At 46.8% G+C, this 20,816-nt stretch overlaps 1 protein-coding gene across 2 annotated transcripts in view; it reads left to right on the top strand.

Moving 5' to 3' along the window:
• The first annotated feature begins 4,062 nt into the window (after nucleotides 1–4,062).
• INPPL1 (inositol polyphosphate phosphatase like 1) overlaps nucleotides 4,063–20,816 on the top strand; it is a 37,564-nt gene continuing 20,810 nt past the window's right edge. Inside the window, exons 1-13 of one of the 2 annotated variants that reach the window (XM_069064674.1) lie at nucleotides 4,063–4,202; nucleotides 5,113–5,508; nucleotides 9,244–9,307; nucleotides 9,646–9,790; nucleotides 9,972–10,110; nucleotides 10,511–10,657; nucleotides 13,503–13,596; nucleotides 13,793–13,882; nucleotides 14,092–14,190; nucleotides 14,378–14,528; nucleotides 16,612–16,718; nucleotides 18,554–18,656; nucleotides 19,151–19,347. In XM_069064674.1, the coding sequence (XP_068920775.1) occupies nucleotides 5,288–5,508; nucleotides 9,244–9,307; nucleotides 9,646–9,790; nucleotides 9,972–10,110; nucleotides 10,511–10,657; nucleotides 13,503–13,596; nucleotides 13,793–13,882; nucleotides 14,092–14,190; nucleotides 14,378–14,528; nucleotides 16,612–16,718; nucleotides 18,554–18,656; nucleotides 19,151–19,347 (1,557 nt within the window). In that variant the 5' untranslated portion in view covers nucleotides 4,063–4,202; nucleotides 5,113–5,287. Of the gene's footprint in view, nucleotides 4,203–5,112; nucleotides 5,509–5,915; nucleotides 6,123–9,243; nucleotides 9,308–9,645; nucleotides 9,791–9,971; nucleotides 10,111–10,510; nucleotides 10,658–13,502; nucleotides 13,597–13,792; nucleotides 13,883–14,091; nucleotides 14,191–14,377; nucleotides 14,529–16,611; nucleotides 16,719–18,553; nucleotides 18,657–19,150; nucleotides 19,348–20,816 lie in introns of those variants that run through there. The other variant, XM_069064675.1, reaches the window with a different exon arrangement.

The following is a 20,816-nucleotide window of genomic DNA, read 5'->3' as shown; positions in this document are numbered from 1 at the left end:
CAACAATGCATTAGTGTTCCAATTTGCCCACATCCTCTCCAGTGCCTGGAACTTCTAAGTACCTCCCTGAACCAGATTAAAATGTAATGGGGTGGGGGGGGGGAGCCAGGTAGCACAGCAAGTAAGAGCACCTTCCCCAGTGTCGGGATGACCTGGGGGATGGAATCCAGGCTCAGACACTTAGCATCCACCCAGAAATAACTGGCCGTGTAACCTTGAGCAAGTTACTTAACCCCAATTGCTTTAAAAAAATGTAATTAGGATATATTTAACAAAATAAATAAAAATGTAATAACACAAAGCTTAAAGTGTGGTGTGCCCTGCAGGAATCCTTATATACAGATTAGGAACCTATTTTTATTTGATTTGTCACCATTGCCCTATTCCACCTGCATTTAAACCCCATGATAATGTCCCCCCTCTTCACATTTTCCTCTCACTTTGGAGATGATCAAAGTAATGGGTTCCACAAGTCTGGAATGAGTAAAAGATTCTGGGGCCTAGAAGAGGGGGCTTTTGAAAATCAACGTTCAGATGATAGGATTTCAAAATGGAATGAAACTTTTCTTGGTCAGCCCTTGTGATTTTATTGGTACTGCAACTCAGGCGTCTCTATAATGGTAATTTATGGGGGGAAATGATAAGTGACTTCATTTGGGTCTCATAGTAAGTAGGGAGTTTATACCAACTGTCAACTCTGAAAAATAAAAATCAAACCAAAGAGCTCACAGGGTTTATAAGCAAAAATCTTTCTTTATTCTGTTGGAGAAGGCAAATTAGATATAGGTTCCAGTGTCTAGGAGTGAGGAGACCCAAGGCGGCAAGCCTAAGCTTTGATACATAGAATTGTGGCTAGAAGAAGAACCAAGCATTGAGGTGCAGCTGTGTCGGGGGGGAGGGTAACAGCAACAATGAGTCAAATTTGGGCAGTGAAAAGTCATAGCAGGACTTCATGACTCGAACATGGTTCCTGCAAGTACTTAGTCTGAGCTCATTGACCACCTAGGGCTGTTTTGAGTCAATTCTGTGATTTAGCTGCCCAGAGTTCATCCTAGAGGGTGAGGGCAAAGGATTGTTGTTATGCTCAGGGCAAGGCTTGCTTGCTGGGCCTTAGCTTTGGGAAACAGGATGTCTTCTAATAGTAAAAAGAGAGGGGGTGATCTTGGCATAGAGATCCTGACATTTCCCCCTTTTGACCAAAGAGAGGAGGGTCTAAAAGAAATTGCCACTATGACCAAGAAAGAAGAGGCAGTTATAAGCCAAGATGCCATGAAAGGCTAGCTGGACCCGGGGAGATGTTGAATTGAGGGATAGCTGTGGGTTTAGTTAGGTTGGTGAGCTTGGGAGTTAAGGTGGCACATCCAAAAATTTTTTAGCCCCTCCTGCATAGCAATGATGGAGGGTAGATAAAAGAATGGCATTTCTATCCCAGGAGGCTGTTTCTTTGAGGGAACCTATCAGGGAAGTGGTTTTTGTTTGTTTGTTTCTGCAGGGGAGAAAAGTGGGTCAATTGGGATTAAGTGACTTGCCCAAGGTCATATGGCTAGTATGTGTTAAGTTTCTGAGCCTGGATTTGAACTCAGGTCTTCCTGACTCCAGGTCCAGTGCTCTATTCGCTTCACACCTAGCTGCCCCCATATTAGGTGTTTTTGAGAAACTCCCAATAGGGCAAAGAGCATAAGCAGACAAAACAATAGGTCTTGTTTAGCCATTGTCTATTACAAGCAGAAAAAAGAAGGGGGAAGCCATGAATGTAGAGGGAGAAAATGCCAACACATGCTTACACCAAGGCTTTGGTGGTTGGACACATACATAACACAAGGAAAAAACTAGGACTCAGACCTTGTTTGGGATCTTGGGACAGCTGTCTCATCTGGATGTCTGTACCAGAGGAGCCTTGAGGTCCCTGGACACTTCTGCCATCCACACAAGAGCAGGGGCTGTTTTCAGATGATCCAGGAGTCCACATGTACAAATCTGGCAGCTGTGGGAGGAGTCAGAAGGACCTGGCAGGGGCTCTCAGATTGAGGGGGTGGAATGAACAGGTGCAATTTCCTGAATTCAGAAGAGGAGGTGCAACACTCCCCAGATGTCTATAACATGAAAACAATCACTGATTGATCAGTACAAGTCTAGTTTTCAGGTAAGACCTATGGTTTGCTGGAGATGTACAATTATTAGAAAAGTCTTTGTAAGGGGTGGCTAAGTGGCGCAGTGAGTAGAGTGCAGGAGGACCTGAGTTCCGATCCGACCTCAGACACTTGAAAAAAAAAACTAGCCATGTTACCTTGGGCAAGTTGCTTAACCTCAGTTGCCATCCAAAAAGCAAAAAAAAAAAAAAAAAGACCTTATAGCAATCTTTGGATCCGAGTTTCTGGTCAGCATAACCTATGTCCTTTTTTAAGGGTCTTTAAACAGCAAATAGAGTTCAGTTTTAGATCAAACTCCTTAGAGGGCTTACAATGTACTAGTTACACCTCACTGTTTTGTTCTTTGTCTAGACATAACTAAATGTTTCAAGGCTTGGCTTTGATACCTTGGGTTTCCTCTGTCCTAGAGCAGAAAAGAAAAAAAGAAAGCTTTTGGTTTATAACCTCTGTGAGCTCTTTGGTTTTATTTTATTTTATTTTTTAGAGCTGACAGTTGGCATAAAGCTTTTGCTATAACTTCTGTGGCTCTTTGGTCAGAGTTGACAGTTGGTGTAATAACCTCTGTGACTTTGCTTTATTTTATTTTTCAGAGTTAACAGTTGGTGTACAACCTCTTTGTGCTCTTTGGTATTTTCAGAGGTAACAGTTGGTGCATAACCTCTGTGGCTCTTTGGTAATTTATTTTCAGAGCTTGACAGGTTGTCTTGATAATTACCATATTAGAAATTAAAACACATTTTAAAATGTTTACTAATTTAGTTAAGTCACATCCATTAGGTGTTAACACAAATAATATTTTAATAAAAAATGTTTTCCAAAAAATTAGAACAGTCATTGTTTCATATATTTTTGCAAATCTCTTTTAAGGTCTGACTTAATAGGAGATAGCTGGATTTTCATCTTCTTCAATCAATTTGCTGAAGTGTCTGATGAAAATTTGGTCTCACGCAGACAACGTAGTTGGAAAAGGGAGGAGAATTTTAGTAGTAGCATCTCAGTATTATGAAAATAGTTTTGTCCTCAAGGACTCCTTGAAAATGTCTCAGGGTTCTCCAAGCAGGCTTAGAAAACCACTGATTGTCTCATTCCATCACTTAATACATGAGGATACTAAGAGAGAGGAAGTCATATAAGAAGTAAGAAGCAGCACTTAGGATTTGAACCTAGGAAACCAGGTCTCCTGCCTTCCTAAGCATCTCTGACTCCTAAACCTTTCCCCAGTTGAGGGTCCTGCAGTGCAGCCCTACTGCCTAATTTCCTAATTTCCAAGTGAAAATCCTTTGAAAACAAAGTGGTTGTGGTGGGAGGTGGGGGTGGGGTGGGGTCAGAGGATAGGTGGGAGACTGTAAGTTTAAAAGTAGGACAGATTTTAGTAAGTTATGCAGCTTTCTGCCCCCTCTAACCCTAAGGCACATAAAGGTGTGTCGCGAGAGGAGAGAAGAGGAGATCAGGGATGGCTCCACAACTCCCCGTTTTTATCCAGCCCTAGGAGACGTCCTGGGGGCCGGACCAGGAAGTTACCACCCCATAGAGTGGGCCTCGGGCAATACATTTTTGGCCAGGATCTGCCAGCAACTGCTCTGGCGCAGTGTCTTGGATCCAGAAAATAGACTTGAACGGATTGGGAGTGGGGGGGGTGGGGACAAAGGAAGCGAAGATGGAGAGAACAAGACGGGAGCGATGGGCAGGGGGAAAGAAGGTTAGAGCGAGACAAGGGGCGATGGAGGGAGCTAGGGAAGGATGGGACAAGTAAGACGGAAGAAGAGGGGTGGGCAGAGACGGAGAAGTGGGGAGGGATGGAGTAAGAAGGGGCGTAAGTAGGAGGACGAATAGCTGGTATGAGAAAGCTCGATTTCCCGGGCTCTGGGCTGAATGTACAAGGAGGCGGGAGGGAAGCTGGAGGCGGGGAGAGGCAGAGGAGAGGGGCGGGTCGGAAGGCTGCGGGTCTGGGACCTGGGGCGGAGGAGGGCTGGCTGACCATCTAAAGTCGACTGGCAGCCCTGGCCTGGCCCTACGTTCCCGAGGGAAGAGGGTGTCTGAGTGTATTCCCAGGTGGGCTAAGAGCTCCTGGAGCCCAGGCAGGCCCTCCTAGGGAGAACGGGGTTGGTTTTATGACTTTAGCCTTTTTCGGGAAGAGGAAGGAGTTTCCCTTAACTGTGTCTGCGAGACTGGGGCCCCTTTCCCAGGCCCGGGAGAGGCCTCGGGGGCTCCGGGTGGCGGCGGAAGAGAACTGGGAAAGTGCGAGGGGGAGGGGAGACTCCACTCTCTGGAGGGCTCTGGAGATCCCGAGAGGAAGCTGCGCTGCGGCTTATTGGGAGTGTGGGGGCTTCAGGGCTGTATCCCCAGGGATATCAGGAGCTGGTGACAAGGATTCATTCCTGTGTTGGGGTTAACGCTAAAAGGTGTTTGGTGCTCGAGTGATTTTGGAGGGTGTTGGGTTGTACTGAAGGCTCCCGGATTTGTTGGGAAAGTCCATGAACAATGTTTAGGGGTTCCTCACAGTGCTGAAAGGTAATTTTGAGGAAGAAAATTGGTAGAGGGTTGGGGGGTAACTTCATGGATGTGTTTGGGGGTGATTCGTGGGACCTTTGGAGAACTTCGCATGGAAGTCGCAGGGAGTGGTGTGTGTGAATCCCCGGGAATGTTCGTTTTATGGGGCCCACTGGGCAGAATTTGAGGATCTGGAGGTTCTCTGGACAGTTTTGGGGATCCCCGATGGTTTCTTTTGGGGATCTCTGAACAGTATTTGGAAGGCATGCGGCAGTGCTTCGTGGATCTTGGGGGTATTTTCGGCTCCTGAGTTGCGGGGGCTGCGAGTGTATGGGGGGGGGGTTTCCTTTGGTCGAAGGAGGCGGGGACACCCACAGCTCCTCCCTCCGGTCCCTTCTAGTCCCCTCCCCCTCGCGCCTCCTCATTCCCCTCCCCCCTCGGCCTCTGAACAAACTTTTCTTTCTCTTCCAAGTTGCAGACTAACGCCAGGGAGAGGAAGGAGCCGAGCGGGAGCCTCCGGAGCCGCCGCCAGCCTCGACGCGGAGCCAGGAGTCCCGGCTCCCCTTCCTCCGCCCCAGGCCCGGGCCATGGCGCCTCCTCTCCGGCCTCGGTGACCGCCCTGCCCGGCCCGGCCGGCCGCGGGGCCCATGGCGTGCGGGGGCCCGAGCCCCGGGGGGCCCGGCGGGGGCGGGGGCGGCGGGGCGGGGCTGGGGCCCGGGGCGGCCTTGGGCAGCCCGGCCCCCGCCTGGTACCACCGCGACCTAAGCCGCGCAGCGGCTGAGGAGCTCCTGGCCCGGGCGGGCCGGGACGGTAGCTTCTTGGTGCGAGACAGCGAGAGCGTGCCCGGAGCCTTCGCCCTCTGCGTGCTGTGAGTCGGGGCCGGCCCCCGGGGAAAGGGGTGGCGGGGAGGGGACCTGTCCGACTCCTGGGAGGTTGGGGGAGTCCCAAGTGGACGGCTTGGGACTGTGGAAGTTTGGGGAGGAGAGCAGGATCTCTGGAACTCTGAGTTGTGTGGCGAGCATTGAGGGGAGGGTCAGTGAGTGTGTTGGCAGTCGAGGGTGACTGAGACATGCTGTGCTTTGGTCTGTAAGGGTGAGGGCAGCAGCACCTGAATATGAAGAAGGCCAGGGGTGCCGCCTATGTGGGATCTAGTTGCTGTGCCCTGGAAGGGATGCAATGGGACTGTGGCACAGCCCTGAGATTCTCTGTGTTTATGGAGTCGGGTGGGTGCACAGAGCTGTGTAAAGAAAGGCAGGCAGGTAGGTGCAGACTGTGATCTTTTGGGGGTTGTGTGTTTGTGTTTATACAGAGACCTAAAAAGAGAGTGTATGTGTGTTCTACACATTGGAGACTCACAGTATTCGAGTATCACAAGTATGAGAGGGACACCAGGAACAAGTTTGTGCCTATTGGTTGGGGAGATAGTGACACATTTGTGGTCCTGGTATCTGGAATGCCTCTAGGTGCATTAATTCTGTCGAGGTTAGTCATTTCATATTCTTCTGGGTTCAGTGAGCTGGACCTGACTCCAGGGTGTCCCTCCCTTTCTTCCCTTACAAAGACCCAGCAGCTGCTTGGACACAATCCCAGCCCCCCAAGTTCCTGGTGAAGCCATACTCCCTTTGCCCTTCCTCCTTCTTCCTCTTCCCTCTGTGTGGTGTAAGGCAGCACTGGATAGAATTTGGCTTATTGAGAGCATTGTGAGGGTGTTAAAAGTTACAACATTTCAGAATTGGAGGGTATTTGAGGGTGTCTTTGTATATGTGTACATATACAAAGTATATGTAGTTAAGGTCTAAGGATGAGTTCCTGTGTGTATACTTTCCATGTGAGTGAATGAGTGAGAATGTGTACCATAGGGTGTGGGAAAATGTTTATGATCTTGAGCATGAATTTTCATATATTTGTGTACTTGTATGTGAGGAAGATACTGGGGGGCCCACCAAGGCCCACAGATGGGACAGATGTGAGTGGGGAACCAAGAAAAAAGTGTTTTTTCCCCCTTGAGGTCTTGGCTTTTGGGGAGAGGAGTGCCTCCATCTAACTCTTTTGTTGTCTCAGACTCCCTTCTTTGTCACCTCCCCTGGGTCCTGTTATATTTAGGATGATGGTCAGGCTCTGAATCCCAGGCTTGGTGGGGCCCCTTGGTCTTTGGATTTAGGACTTTGGGTTTCTGGGCTGGACTTTGGGTTAATGTGGGCATCATTCTCTAGATTCTAAGGCTGTCACCCTTGGGTTTGACTCTGAGCATGTCTGTGCCGAAATAGTTTGGGGAATCTGAGGGAGCTGGCAGAGTCTTTCCCCATTCCCTCCCCCCAGCCTCAGCTTTAATATCTGAGGAACATCTATGTAGACTTGAAAGGCCTTGTCTTACCTCTGCTCCTGTGTTTTGATTCCCTGTCTCTTTTCCACTCCTCCCTCTACACTGTCCCACTATTCCCTAATTTATTTTCCCATCTGTTTTTTTCCTTTATTCTCCCATCCTTATTTCTTTTCCTCTTTCTCTCCGCTATGTGCTTATACACACATTGTCCCTGATGTCCCTTCATTCATGCTCCTACTTCATTCCTCTATCTCTTCCCTTTCCCCTATAAACTTTTAATCATTCTGTGTCTCCCCCCATCATTTCTCCCTTCTTTTGCCTGTTACCTCCTGCTGATGAGGGTGGAATGGGGCTCATTGTGGGCAAGAGAACCTGGGACCTTACTGGACCGGCTGTCTAAATATCATGGATCCTAGGAAGGAAGTGCTTTAAGTCTCTATCCTTTTCACCCCCTCCCCAATATGCACTGTTAGGGAGTGGGAATGGAGGGGTATATTCATTCCTCTCTTGAGGAGGTCCCCTCCCCTGAAAAGATCCTTGATTGTTAGGGCTTAGGGGCTGACTGGTCAGCAGCTGATGGGGAGTGGGGGACAGCTGTGATTAGGGGTGGGTAGGACTAGACCTGTTGTCAGCTAGGACCAAGGAGCCAGAGGGGCCCTGAGACTGCCTCAGGGTAGTTCTGTCTGCATGAAGACTTCAGTCTCCTTGTTTCTATCCTGGAATGGAGCCTGAGATGTTTGGGATTATCTGCTCTGCCTGTGTCTTGATTTGGGAAGCATGGTGGGAAAAAAGTGGGCCAGAAAAAAAAGTGGCCTAACCAATAGTTCTCTAACCCTTCAGACATAGACCCCTTCAGCCTTGGTGTAGCAGAGAAGTCAGTGGACCCGAAATTCAGAAACTTTGGTGTGAGGTTTTCCACATTGCCTTGGGCCAATCCCCTAACCTCTCTGGGTCTCAATTTCCTCATTTGTAAAGTGGGAATAATTGTTCTATATGCCCTCAAAGGGTTTTCGTGAGGAAGGCACTTTGCAAACTCTGAAGTCTATCTGTGAGTGTCATAGGAATGAGAACTATTATGTTTATTGTGACATGTGAATTTTCAGACCTACTTTTACACATATAGCCATGCCAACAGACATATAATCCATACATACATGGCCATAAGAAGACTCATATAGGCAAAGACACAGATACATTCAGGCAGGATAGACTTGACCAGTCATTCATGTACATCAATGTACCCAGGCATATTGATGTGTCCACGCACACACGTGTATACACACACACACACACACAACCAGACGTCTGGCAAACGGTTGTCAGTGCCCTTTCCTCCACAAATATATAAACCCTCAGGTGATTTCCAGGAGGGGCTTTGGGTAGTGGGGGGGGTGGAGGGTCTGAGTTCTAATCACAGCTCTGCTGTTCTGTTTGACCCTGTTGGGCAAGTCACATCTACTCTCGGAGTCTGATTTTCTTCACTGGTAAGATAAAGGAATTGGGCAAGTCGATCCCTTCTAATTTGGAATCCTGTGTTCTGTAGTAGAGGAACTACTTACTTCCCTCCCCCCCATTCAACCCTCTCCCCCATACTCATTGAGTCCAGATCTGACTCTTGATGTTGCCAGCAAGAGCCACTGGGATGACAGCTGTCCTTTCCTTCTGCTCAGCTGTTGTCCTGCGTCTGTCAGTGCCCACCCAGCACCTTCTGCCCCTGTCAGTCCCATCTCCTCAGCCTCAGCTAGCCCATACTCTTCAAGACAAAGGTCTCTCTCTCCACCCCACCTCCAGCCCCCTGTCTGAGCAAGGTTAAATGAACACACCTACCTCTGCCACGTAGACACAGACACATACAAAGACTGTATATGTTCATGTATGTATATATATAAACACACATACACATGAACACATACACATACATACATATATGTATGTGCTTGTGTATATATACACACATGGTACCCTTTTCTGGAACTGTTCTGAAACTTACCTGGTTGGGGGTGGGGAGGGTAGGTGATGGTAGCAGAGTGTTTAGACAGCTGGGAAGCTGACAAAGGCCCTGCTTGTTGCCTGGGGCAGCACAAACAGGGCATACCGCCTGCACCTAGCCTGGACTCCTCCCTACTCTGCCAACATCTAAGGGGCTGAGTCGGAAGTTTGCTCTGGTTTTTCTGTTTGTGTTTTTTTTTTTTTTTTTGAGAGGGGGGCCGTGGCAGCTGGGGATTGGGTGTACCAGTGCAAGCTGGAGGCCTAATCCTTTACCCTGTTCATCCCCCACAGGTACCAGAAACATGTTCATACCTACCGAATCCTACCTGATGGAGAGGACTTCCTGGCAGTGCAGGTGGGAGATTCTGGTCAATTTTTTCCTTCACCAACCTAGTCCCCGGTTTGCACCTGCCGCACACAAGCTATGAGGCTTTGTGCAAATCACTTAACCTTTCTGGGCCTCTGTTTCCTCCTCTATAAAGTGAGGGGGTTGGACTCATGATCTCTGAGGTCCCTTTTGTGATCTAAATGCCCTCTGTAGTTTCTTCCAGCTCATAGATACTCTGATAATTCCTTCAAAAAGTATTTATTAAGAGACTGCTATATGCTAGGTATATAGAGCCCTCTCTTTCTCACTTGCTCTGCCCTCTTTTCTAGCACTGACTCCTCTCCTACCCCTTTCTTTTCCCACAGTCATCCCAGGGCATTCCTGTACGCCGGTTTCAGACACTGGGTGAGCTTATTGACCTCTACGCACAACCCAACCAGGGTTTGGTTTGTGCTCTATTGCTGCCTGTGGAGAGGGAGGCTGAGGTCCCTGATGATCGAGACTACTCAGGTAGGTCTTGGCCCCTAAACTCATCCCCATGGTCTCTGAGTTACTACTCACCTCTATACCTGTCCACCTCTACACACCCCACCCTTTAGGGTGATAGCCTAGGGATAGAGGCTACAGGGGCTGGATTAGAGCTGAGAATTAGGCTAGTGTCTCTACATTTATCACTGATGGTTTTTTTCAGATGGGGAAGATGAGAAGCCCCCACTGCCTCCTCGATCAGGCTCTACCAGCTTCTCGGCGGGCAGTAGCATTAGCAGTGTGGCTAGGCCCAGCAGTCCACCACCAAGCCTGGAGTCCCCCACTACTCCTGCTACAGAAAGGTAAGCCCCATCTCTCTTTTAAAAAAAATCACCTCCCTTCACAAAGAAGTAAACTCCTCCCACCCCACTCCAAACACATATGTGTTTGTGATGTGATGTGAGCTTGTCCCAGTCCATGGAAATATCAGATTCCCTTACCACTCACAGAAAGATACTTCCCTATTCTAGTCCTGGAGATGTGAGACCTGTCCCCCTTCCCACCTGTTCCCCTACACAGAGGTGAGACTTTCCCAGGAGGCTGGCCTGGCCTTAACTTGTTTTCATTCTACTGCTTCAAGCCACTGACCTAAGCACTCCTCATCTTTGCCATCAGCTACCCCAGGGGACAGAAGGACAGTGGGGGTCATAGCTGAGACCGTTTTGGGGGCCCCCCTGAACTTCCTTCTTCTGTCCTCTGCAGTGCCCCCAATGGGTTGAGTACTGTCACAGTCTCCCACGAGTACCTGAAAGGCAGCTATGGGCTGGACCTGGAGGCTGTTCGGGGAGGAGCCAGCAGCCTTCCCCACCTAACCCGAACCCTGGTCACTTCGTGCCGAAGGCTACACAGGTAACCCCTCACCTCTGACCTCCCAAGCCTACCTGGTCTCTAGTAACCATTTCCTTCTCTGTACTGTAACATACTTTCTGCCATAGGCCAGTAGGTAATTGGAAGAGCTGTCCTAGGGATGGGAGATTGGGTTAATGCTGCCTGGTGTGAGACAGCAGGTCCAGGAGGAGCAATGGATGAGTGTCAAAGGCACATTCAAGCTTGACCTAAGCCCTGCCTCCCAGACATCTATTTTTGTTTTTCAATCCAGCAAACCTTTATAAAGCACTTTTTACTTTCAAAGCCAGTGCTATGAATATAAGGACAAAAGGGAAAGTGACTTTCCCCTCGTAGAGCACACAGTCTACCGTGGAGATACAATGTCTACACACAAAAGCAAATGCAAAATGTAAAGATGAAGTAATTTTTGAGGGGAAGGGAGCAAGAGTGTGAATGACACGGGTGTCTAGAGCTGTGCTGATAATTGTTGGCTGGGGGGCGGGGTGTGATGTACATATAACACAGATTTAATCTGCATTACTGACATTTCTAGATAATCTATAGAAGATAAATTAAGCCAGAGTTTTTGGAGGTGTAGATGTTCACACTGAAAATTTAACCATTGGCTCTCTAGCATACCCCCAAAGAATGTTTCAGAAAGGTTTCTCAGAGGAGTTGACATGTGAGCTATGCTCTGAAGGAAGCTAAGGATTCTCTTATTCCCATTAGATTGTAAGCTCCTTGAGGGCAGAGGCTGTCTTTTCCTTTTTTTTGTATCTCCAGCACTTAGCATGGTGCCTGACACACAGTAAACCCTTAATAAATGTTTTTGTTTTTGTTTTCTTTGAGGGGGAAGGGAGAAGAGAGAGCATTCTAGACACGTCTTTCAGGCATCTTCACCTAGATGTCCAGATAGAACTTCTTATATTTTCCCTCAGGCTCTCCTTCAGATTTCTGATTTCTGTTAAGGTCATTTTCATTACATTTCTTATCGCTCATGTTCATAAGCCCCCAAGACATCTTTGACTTTTCCCACTCCTTTACCTCCCACATCTTTTTATTTTTATTTTTTTTTTACTTTATTATTATTTTTTTTATCTCCCACATCTAATTAGTGCCTGATCTTCTTGTAGATCCTACTCCCCCAGCACCTTTCACACTTATCCTCTTCTCTCCATGTACACATGTGCATAGCCTCAAACCTAGTTGAAACCCTTATCACCCCTCATCTGGGCTATTTCAATAACCTTTTAATGGTCCCATTTTTTCCCCCTCCAATTCATCCTCCACCCAAATGACAAACTGATAACCTGGAAAAACATAGGTCTTTCCATGGGACTCCCTTATTTGCCATCTTCAGCAGCTTTTTTATTACTCCCAGAATAAAATACAAAATTCTCAGCCTGACATTTAGAACCCTCCATAATCTGGCTCCCATCTACTTTTCCAGTCTTATTTCATGCTCTTCTCCTTGATATATTCTCTGTATTAATCAAAGCAGCCTCCTGGCCATTAGCTATTCCTGACAGTCCATCATTTTCTGTCCTGTATAAATGGTCCCTTACCTCTGGAATGCCTTCCTTCCTCACCTGTACCTCTTGGAGCCCCTAGCTCTTTTCAAGGCTTATTTTAAGGGACACCTCTTTTCCATAAGCCTTTAGTGAATCTCCCATTTGCCAGTGCTTCACCTCTAATTAGTTTGTATATATTTTGTTGGTTTCTTGTAAAATGTAAGGTCCTTGAGGGTAGCATCTAATGCATTTTTGTTTTTTCATTTTATTTTGATCTCAATTTCTTTCCCCCACCTACCCACTTAATAGTATTTTATTTTTTCCAATTACATGTAAAGATAGTTTTCAACATCCACTTTTTTTTTGCTTTTTGGAGGGGGGAGGGCAGGGTAATTGGGCTTAAGTGACTTGTCCAAGGTCAGACAGCTAGTATGTATTAAGTGACTGAGGCCGGATTTGAACTCAGGTCTTCCTGACTCCAGGACCAGTGCTCTATTCACTTTGCCACCTAGCCACCCCATCAACATTCACTTTTATATGATTTTGAGTTCTAATTTTTTTTCTCCCCCTGCTTCCCAAGACAGCAAGCAATCTGATATAGGTGATACATGTACAATCATATTAAATTTATTTCCACATTAGTCATGTTGTAAAAGAATCAGAATTAAAGAGAAAAACCACAGGAAAGAAAAAGGAACAAAAAGAAGAGAAAATAGTATGCTTTGATCTGCATTCAGACTCCATAGTCCTTTCTTTGGATGTGGATAGCATTTTCCATCATGAGTCTTCTGGAATTGTGTTAGTTGATCTTGATTTCTAACATATAGCAGAGGACTTAGGCTATAATAGGCATTTCATGAAGGTTTGTTGAATGTCAGGCAAAACTTCCTTACCATTAGAACTCTCTTTAAGTGTAATGGGCTACTTGAAGAAGTGGTAAGCTCCTCATTATGGGAGGTCTTCAGGCCAAGACTGGATAATTACTTGTCAGAGATATAGTAGAGGGGCTTTCTTTGCAAGTGTGTGGTGGACTCTTGCCATTGCAGGGCTTTCTTGTCTAACAGTAAGGCTGGACTTGGAGTTAGGAGACCTAGGTTCAAATCCTGCCTCTACTACTAACAAGTTGTGTGACCCTGGGCAGATGGATTAACCTCATTAGGCCTTGACTTCATTCTCTGTAAAATGAAGGGGTTGAGCTTGGCAACCTTCTATGGTCCCCTCCACCTTTAAATTCATACTTTTATAATTAGATACCCTTTTCAGGCCATTCTGGTTCATAGAGTCTATGACTATTATCCTAATTCTTTCAATAAACTTTTTTCTGCTTTCTTCCTACCTCTTACCCCTGGGCCCAGTGAGGTAGACAAAGTGTTGTCTGGCCTTGAGATTCTTTCTAAGGTGTTTGACCAGCAGAGCTCGCCAATGGTGACCCGGCTTCTTCAGCAACAGGTGGGGCTGGGGCTGGGGCTGGCTAGGGGGAGCTCTTCTTTTTTCCTAGAAGAAGGGTGCTGGTATTAGACTTGGAGACCTGTGTGGGGGTAAGGGAGGTATGAGCCCTGGGACTTTGTCTGCTTGGGACCTGGGGAGGTGAGGATGGGTCTGAACTTTCATTAGCCTCAGGGGTCTTCCCCTCTTCCACCTGCAGAGCTCTAACCAGACAGGAGAGCAAGAGCTGGAGAGTCTGGTCCTCAAGCTGTCTGTGCTAAAGGACTTCCTGTCTGGCATCCAGAGGAAGGTGATCTGTCTTCCTTTCCCTTAGCTTGACCTTTAACCTAACCTCTGATCTCAAATCTTAATCCCATCTGTGACCAGTAACCTGATACAAGAGTCAGACCCTTGTTCCAAGTTTATAATCTACCCCTTACATCTGACTTCAGAACTACAACTTTGACCCCAACTCCAACCTTGATCTTGACCTTGAACCCACAGACTCTCTTTCCACAGGCCTTGAAAGCCCTGCAAGATATGAGCTCTACAGCACCCCCAACCCCACTCCAACCATCCACTCGTAAAGCTAAGAGCATTCCTGTGCAAGCCTTTGAGGTGGGGACCAAGGCAAGGGGAAGGATTGGGAGGATGGTCCTGGCCTCCTTGGGGTGGTCTTAGAGGGCTCCTGAGTCTATTAAGGTCATGTTGTTGGCATTTGAGCATGGGGAGGGTATTTCTCAATATGGGAAGTCTACAATCTAAGTATACAGCATACTTTCAGCTGTGACCTGACTGGTTTCAGGTGAAACTGGATGTGACTCTGAGTGACCTTACCAAGATTGGAAAGTCTCAGAAGTTCACACTGAGTGTTGATGTGGAGGGTGGACGGCTTGTGTTGCTCCGAAGGCAGCGGGACTCCCAGGAGGACTGGACCACATTCACACATGACCGAAGTGAGTTCTATGGTGAAGGGGAAGGGGAAGAAAGAGACAGAGGAATCTCAGGAAGGCTTGGCCAGTTCAGTTCAGCTTACCTGGACCAGCTGGAAACAGAGCATTCTACTAGTTCAAAGTCTAGTTGGAAGAATAAAACTCAAATAAAATCTATTATATTCAATATAATTGACTTCCCTGTCTTCCTTTAAATTCCAGCTAAAATTTCATACTTTACAGAAAGCCTTCCCCAACTCCATTTAATTCCAGTGCCTTCCCTTTGTTAATTATTTCCTATTTATCCTATATATAGCTAGTTTTAATATATTTGTTTGCATGTTGTCTCTCCCGTTATATTGTGAGTTCCTTGAGGACAGGGGCCATCTTTTGCCTCTTTTTGTATCCCCAATGCTTAGCACAATGCCTGATACATAGCAGGTTAATAAATGTTTATTGTTGCTTAGTAAATTAGGTAGCTTAATAAATGTTTATTGATCGATTGATATTACATGATAAATGCATGGGTTTGGGGGGGGGGAGTACAGGCAAAGCTTTAGAACTTGACTTTAAAGTTTGGGTAAGAATTCAGCTTGTGAAGAAGAAGAGGGAGACTATTCTAAGTGCAAAGACCAGTGAAGAAAGGCATAGATATGAGGTGAGCACAAAGAGAGTTCTTTGGGCAAAGTCAAGTCTCATTTGGCTGGAGTAATATGGAATAAGGTTGAAAAAGATTGTTGAAGGCATTAAATACCCCTCCAGGTAGCTTGAATTTTGCTGAAGTATTTTGAGTGGAGAACTGAAATGAGCAGATATTTTTGGATGAAAAGGATTATTCTAGTAGTCTGGGAAAGACAGCCTATGGCTTAGAGTCTGGAAGATCTAGGTTCAGATCCCATCTCTGACACTTATTAGCCCAGTGGTCCTAGGCAAGTCATTTAACCTCTTTATGGCCCAGGATTAGCTATTAGCTCATAGAAGGATTTTATAGAATCATTAGTCTAGGTACTTCAGAGGCCTTGTAGTCTAATCCCTGCTTTTACAGATGAAGAATCTGGGGTCTGAGGAGATTAAGTAACTTGTCTAAGGTCACATGGGTTAGTAAGGAGCAGAGATAGGATCTGAACCCAGGTACTGTCACTTCAGAACTAAGCCATTTTTCTACTGGACCATGCTGCTTTAACTTTTGTAATCTGCAAAAGGAACTCTTTTCCTGCATTGATGAGAAATCATATCTTTAGTATGTGAAAGACAAATTGGAACAGGGGAGGTAAGGACAGGAAGATCTATTAGGATGTTTTTTTGGTGGTCCAGGCTGGTGGTAGTAAGGATTTATATTAAGTCAGAAGAGAGAAGAAGAGTGGTTGAAGAACCATTTCAGAAATAGAATCCATAGGATTTTGTAGGTTAACTGGTTGGATGTAAGAGGGTAGGGAGGAGGAGTCCCAGGTAACCCAAGGTTATGAACAGGGAACACTAGCTGAATAGTAGGCTGTAGTGAAGGAGAAGCAAGTTTAAAGGGAAACATGATCATAAGTTTTGTTTTAGATACAGTGAGTTTGAGGTGGGACAGCCTAGCTCAGGGGTCAGCCAACTCTGGCTTGAGGGCCAAATCTAGCTTGTTGCCTGTTTTTGTACAGGTCCTCAGGGATTGGCTTGTCAACTCTTGGCCTAGCTGCTGGTTTGAGGCACAGGAGAGAAGTCAAGGCTAGAGATAAAGTATTGGGAGGCATCTCCCTCATGTGGGAGTTACAGCTAGGGCATAAACTGAGATTGACAAGGAGGGGAATCTTATTTACCCCATGCCTGCATTGATGTGAACCTATGGGTGACCATGAGGCTGGAGAATCCAGGGTGCCTGTTCATGTGCCTGGGGGAGGGACATAGAAGGAACATAGAATAGTCACAGAGTGGGGGACCATGTTCTCCCATGTCCCATAGTGAGCCTGAGAGGAGATGACACAGACTGGGGCAAGTGTCTGGGGGTGGGACTGGGGGGGAGTGGTAGACAGTAGAGGTTGTTGTGCCTGGCAAACAGGGCACAGTAGTCTTTGGGTATATGTGTGTGACTTGGCCTTTTCTCCTGGGCTCTCCTCCCCACTCTTAGTTCGACAACTTATCAAGTCCCAGAGGGTCCAGAATAAGCTGGGCATTGTATTTGAGAAGGAGAAAGAAAGGACTCAGCGGAAGGACTTCATCTTTGTCAGTGCCAGGGTAAGCTCTAGGGGATTGGAGTGGGGTGGGGGTTTAGGGAAAAGGTACAGACTGCCCAGAATGTGTAACTGGGAGGAAAGGGATGATGGGACCAAGAAAGGTTGCATCATGTTAAGCTAGGGCTTGGAATCCAACTTGACTGGTATTGTTTTTGTGTCTGCTACAAAGGAAGTAGAAAAAGCTAGAGAGAAAAAAAAGAAAAAGCTAGAAAATCGCTTGAGACCCTAAAGACTCTAAAAGCTTAGTCCAACTCCTCAATTTTATAAAAGATGAAACTAGGACTCAGGGGGAAGTGAACTCAAGTCTTCAGACGTTTTCTTCTTTACACAATATTTATTTCTTTTTATTTTCTTTTTGGAGAGGGGAAGGCAGGGCAATTGGGGTTAAGTGACTTGCCCAAGGTCACACCACTAAGTGTTAAGTGTCTAAAGCTGGATTTGAGCTCAGGTCCTTCTGACTCCAGGACCAGTACTCTATTCACTGCACCACTTAGCTACCCCCAGCAGTACTCATTTCTTAGACTAAAAGGATCAGGCAGGACCGGTAGGTTTAAGGAGACAGGAAGTCAAGTCCACAGAAGTTAGCTAAGGCAGAAGCAGACAGGATTCATAAGTTGCCATGATTTAAAAAAAAAAATCCATCCCTTGGTGGCCAACCTTCAGGCAATAAGCCTTTCTGCTCTTATGAAGCAGTTGGTAGTGTAGTGGATAGACCATGGAGCCTGGAGTCAGGAAAACCTGAGTTTAAATCCAGCCTCAGACACTTACTAGCTGTGTGACCTTGGATAAGTCACATCACCCCTGTCTTTCTCAGTTCCCTCAACTATAGAATGGGGATGATAAAAGCACATACCTATTAGGGTTGTTGTGAGGATCAAATGAAACCATATTTGTAAAGTGCCTGGTACTTAGTAGGTGCTTAATAAATGTTTGTTCCCTCCCTACCCCTCATTCCATTACATAAAATTTAAAAACCACTTTCAGAGACCCCCTAGAATCAAGGAAGACCTCAGAAGTCTAATGTCAACTATATCCAAACAGCATCCCTCTTTCTATGAGATCTTAGGATTCTACTGCTACTCGTGAGGGTTTATTCAGCCTTTGCCTTAAGCTTTTCAGTGAGGAAAGAGTCAGGACTTCTGTAGGTAGCCCATTCATTCGACTTTTGGTCAGCTCATATTGTTGCAGAGTTCTTCCTTGGGTGAAGCTAATCTCTACCCCTCTGAAGCTTCTACCCACTGCCTCTAGTTCTGTCCTTCTGGGCCAGGCAGATCAAGACTACATGAACACATGAATACACGTGCTCCCTTCAGACTTCTTGTCTTTAAACTAAACTAAACATCCTCTAGTTCTTTCAGCTGATCCTTGGAGGATTGGGAGACTAAGTATTATTGTCCTTATTTTTTGTATATCAGGAAACAGTCTTAATGGGGGAAAGGAATTACCCCTGAGTCCCTCAGCTAGTAAGATCTAGAATTCATATTGGAGCTTGTCTTTTGGTTCCGAGCCCAGGGATCTCACCATGTCCCATAAGGTAGTGAGGAGCAGATAGCGTCCAGGGTCTGACACTTTACCAGGAAGAGTAGCATTGGTGGGTGTGGGTCCTGATAAAAAGGCAGAAGATGCTGGCTCCCTGGGTAGTCCTTACACTCCTTGCTGAGTGTGAGAGACAGACAGCCCTTTAGGGAGATGGGTGGGATTGTGGGGCCAGCTCCTATTTAAGGCCAGAACTGAAGGAGGCTGGGGAGATAGTGCCGTTTTGCCCAGTGATTAGGTGGGAAGGTCAGCAGCCTTCCCTGATCACTGGCTCACTAGTCCTCTTTTTTTCATCCGCAGAAGAGGGAGGCATTTTGCCAGCTGCTGCAACTGATGAAGAATAAACACTCCAATCAGGATGAGCCAGATATGATCTCCATCTTCATTGGCACTTGGAATATGGGTCTGTCTTTCTTGGGGACTTGCAAAGGGTGTGCTACAATGGGACTCCCAATGGACAGACAGGGGAGGAGGGAGAGCTAGGAGTTATGGGGAGCCCTGGAGCAGATGGAGCTAAGCTGGGAGACTGGGGATAAATCGGGTGGCCTGGATCCTGGGGACAGAATTGGGAAGGCCTGGGATCCTCAGAAAAAAAGCTGGTGTGGCATAATGGAAAGATTGCTAAAGTTGAATCAGGACAGGCCTGGGTTTGAATCTTGACTCTATCACAGAAGCTGCAGGTTATTAGTTGTGGAACCCAAGATACTTAACCTTAGTGTTATCCATAAACCAGAGACAAGATTTTACTACTGATATCATAGAGTTGTAAGCCTTGTATGGTAGTTGGAGTTGCCATTATTCTTCTTTACGTTGCTGTTGTTATTCAAGAGGTCCATGGGCTAAAGGAGCAGGGCCTGGTCACCCTCCTCTGATGCCCTGTCCCCTGCCCTCCCCTAGGCAGCGTGCCACCCCCCAAAAACATAACCTCGTGGTTCACCTCGAAAGGCCTGGGGAAGACTCTGGATGAAGTCACTGTGACCATCCCCCATGACATCTATGTATTTGGGACCCAGGAGAACTCGGTGGGTGACCGGGAGTGGCTGGACCTCCTTCGAGGTGGCCTCAAGGATCTCACGGACCTCGACTACCGCCCGGTGAGGAAGTGGGAGGGGTTCACAGAAGTCACCTCCCAGGGCAGGGGTACCATGGGAGGATGAGATCTTTTCTGTTATGTTGAATTCCCTCAGTGCCCTTTGTCTCAGTCTGGTTCTTTTTTTTTTTTCTTCTATGGACCCAAAGACTCCTTTCATTCAGCCAGTGCTTAAGATATGGAGAGCAGTACTTGGTATTGAGGGAGATATAGGACTGAGAGAAGTGAGAGTTCCTGCCCTCAGAGAGCTTCCTATGTAGCTGGCTTGGCTGCTTACTGGAATCTGAGGCTCCTCCATCTTCCCCTGGCTCAGCCTCCCCCAGGGCCCCTGAAGAATGAGGGGTGGAGGGCAGCCTCATGACTCCTCCTCTCTATTACAAGCACAGAAGGCTGAGCCTGGCCCAGCTTTGGAAATTCTGAGAGATTTTGTTGAGAGGACAGGGAAACTGACAGTGGTTCTGCTAAACGAATAACTGGACACTGGTGTGGCAAATGGCTAAACCTACGTATTATCCTTGCAATAAGGATGATAACTGCATTCGTCACCCCTGCGGGGTTGTTGGGAGGATACTTTTATCATCATCCCTGTTCTCCATGTAGTTAGGCCTCTTTCCCTCCATTCTCACAGGAGGTGACCCCTCTTCCTTGCTCAAGGCCATTCCGACCAATCATGGCCTTGACTTGGTTCCTTCTGTCTCCTCTAGAACCTTGCTGCCTTGATCATTTCCTATCTTTCTTGAGTCTCTGCTGCCTTCTTTCCTTCAGTTTGCAAACGTGCACTCATCTCCCAAGCTCCTCTAGAGTTATCATTGTTCTATCTCACTTGTCCCCAGGATTCCAAACACTGCCTTCAGCCCCTCACAGCACACTGTTGTCTACAGTGATCCAACTTCCACTCACATTGCCCCATTGTCTCCAAGGTTTGCAGTGACATCCTGATTACTCATAGGATTTAGAGGTGGAAAAGAGATCCTCTTAACCCCTTCATTTTGTAGAGGTAGAAAGCAAAGCCTAGAGAAAACCCAGGGTCATGTTCTCAGTTTTTATCTTCACTTCCCTGTGGCATCAGACACCCCCACCTTCTGGGATACTCTGGTCTCCCTGTGTCTCAGAAACTGAGGGACGCTTTCAAAGACCATCCCTTGATTAGAATTAGACCGATCTGAAGTTCTTGCCCCTCGAATTCTGTGGGCAACCTCCCTATCCACAACCTTCTATCTAAAGGCAGAAGGAAGGAAGGAAACAGGCATTTATTAAGCACCTACTACATCCCAACTACAGTGCTAAGCATTTTATAATTATTACTTCAATTGATCCTCAGAAACAACCCTTGGAGGTAGGTACTTTTACTTGTTATCTCTGTTTTTAGATGAAGAAACTTGACTCCAGTTAATTGGCTTGCCCAGGGTCACACAGCGAGTAAGAGTCTGAGGCAGGATTTGAACTTGGGTTTTCCTGGCTTCAGGTCCAATG

Source organism: Petaurus breviceps, unplaced genomic scaffold, assembly GCF_028583685.1.
Source record: "Petaurus breviceps papuanus isolate PSGF00001 unplaced genomic scaffold, PetGlider_PUasm1.0 90639, whole genome shotgun sequence".
In the NCBI taxonomy this organism is placed as follows: domain Eukaryota; kingdom Metazoa; phylum Chordata; class Mammalia; order Diprotodontia; family Petauridae; genus Petaurus; species Petaurus breviceps.
This window is presented reverse-complemented; position numbering and strand designations above follow the sequence as displayed.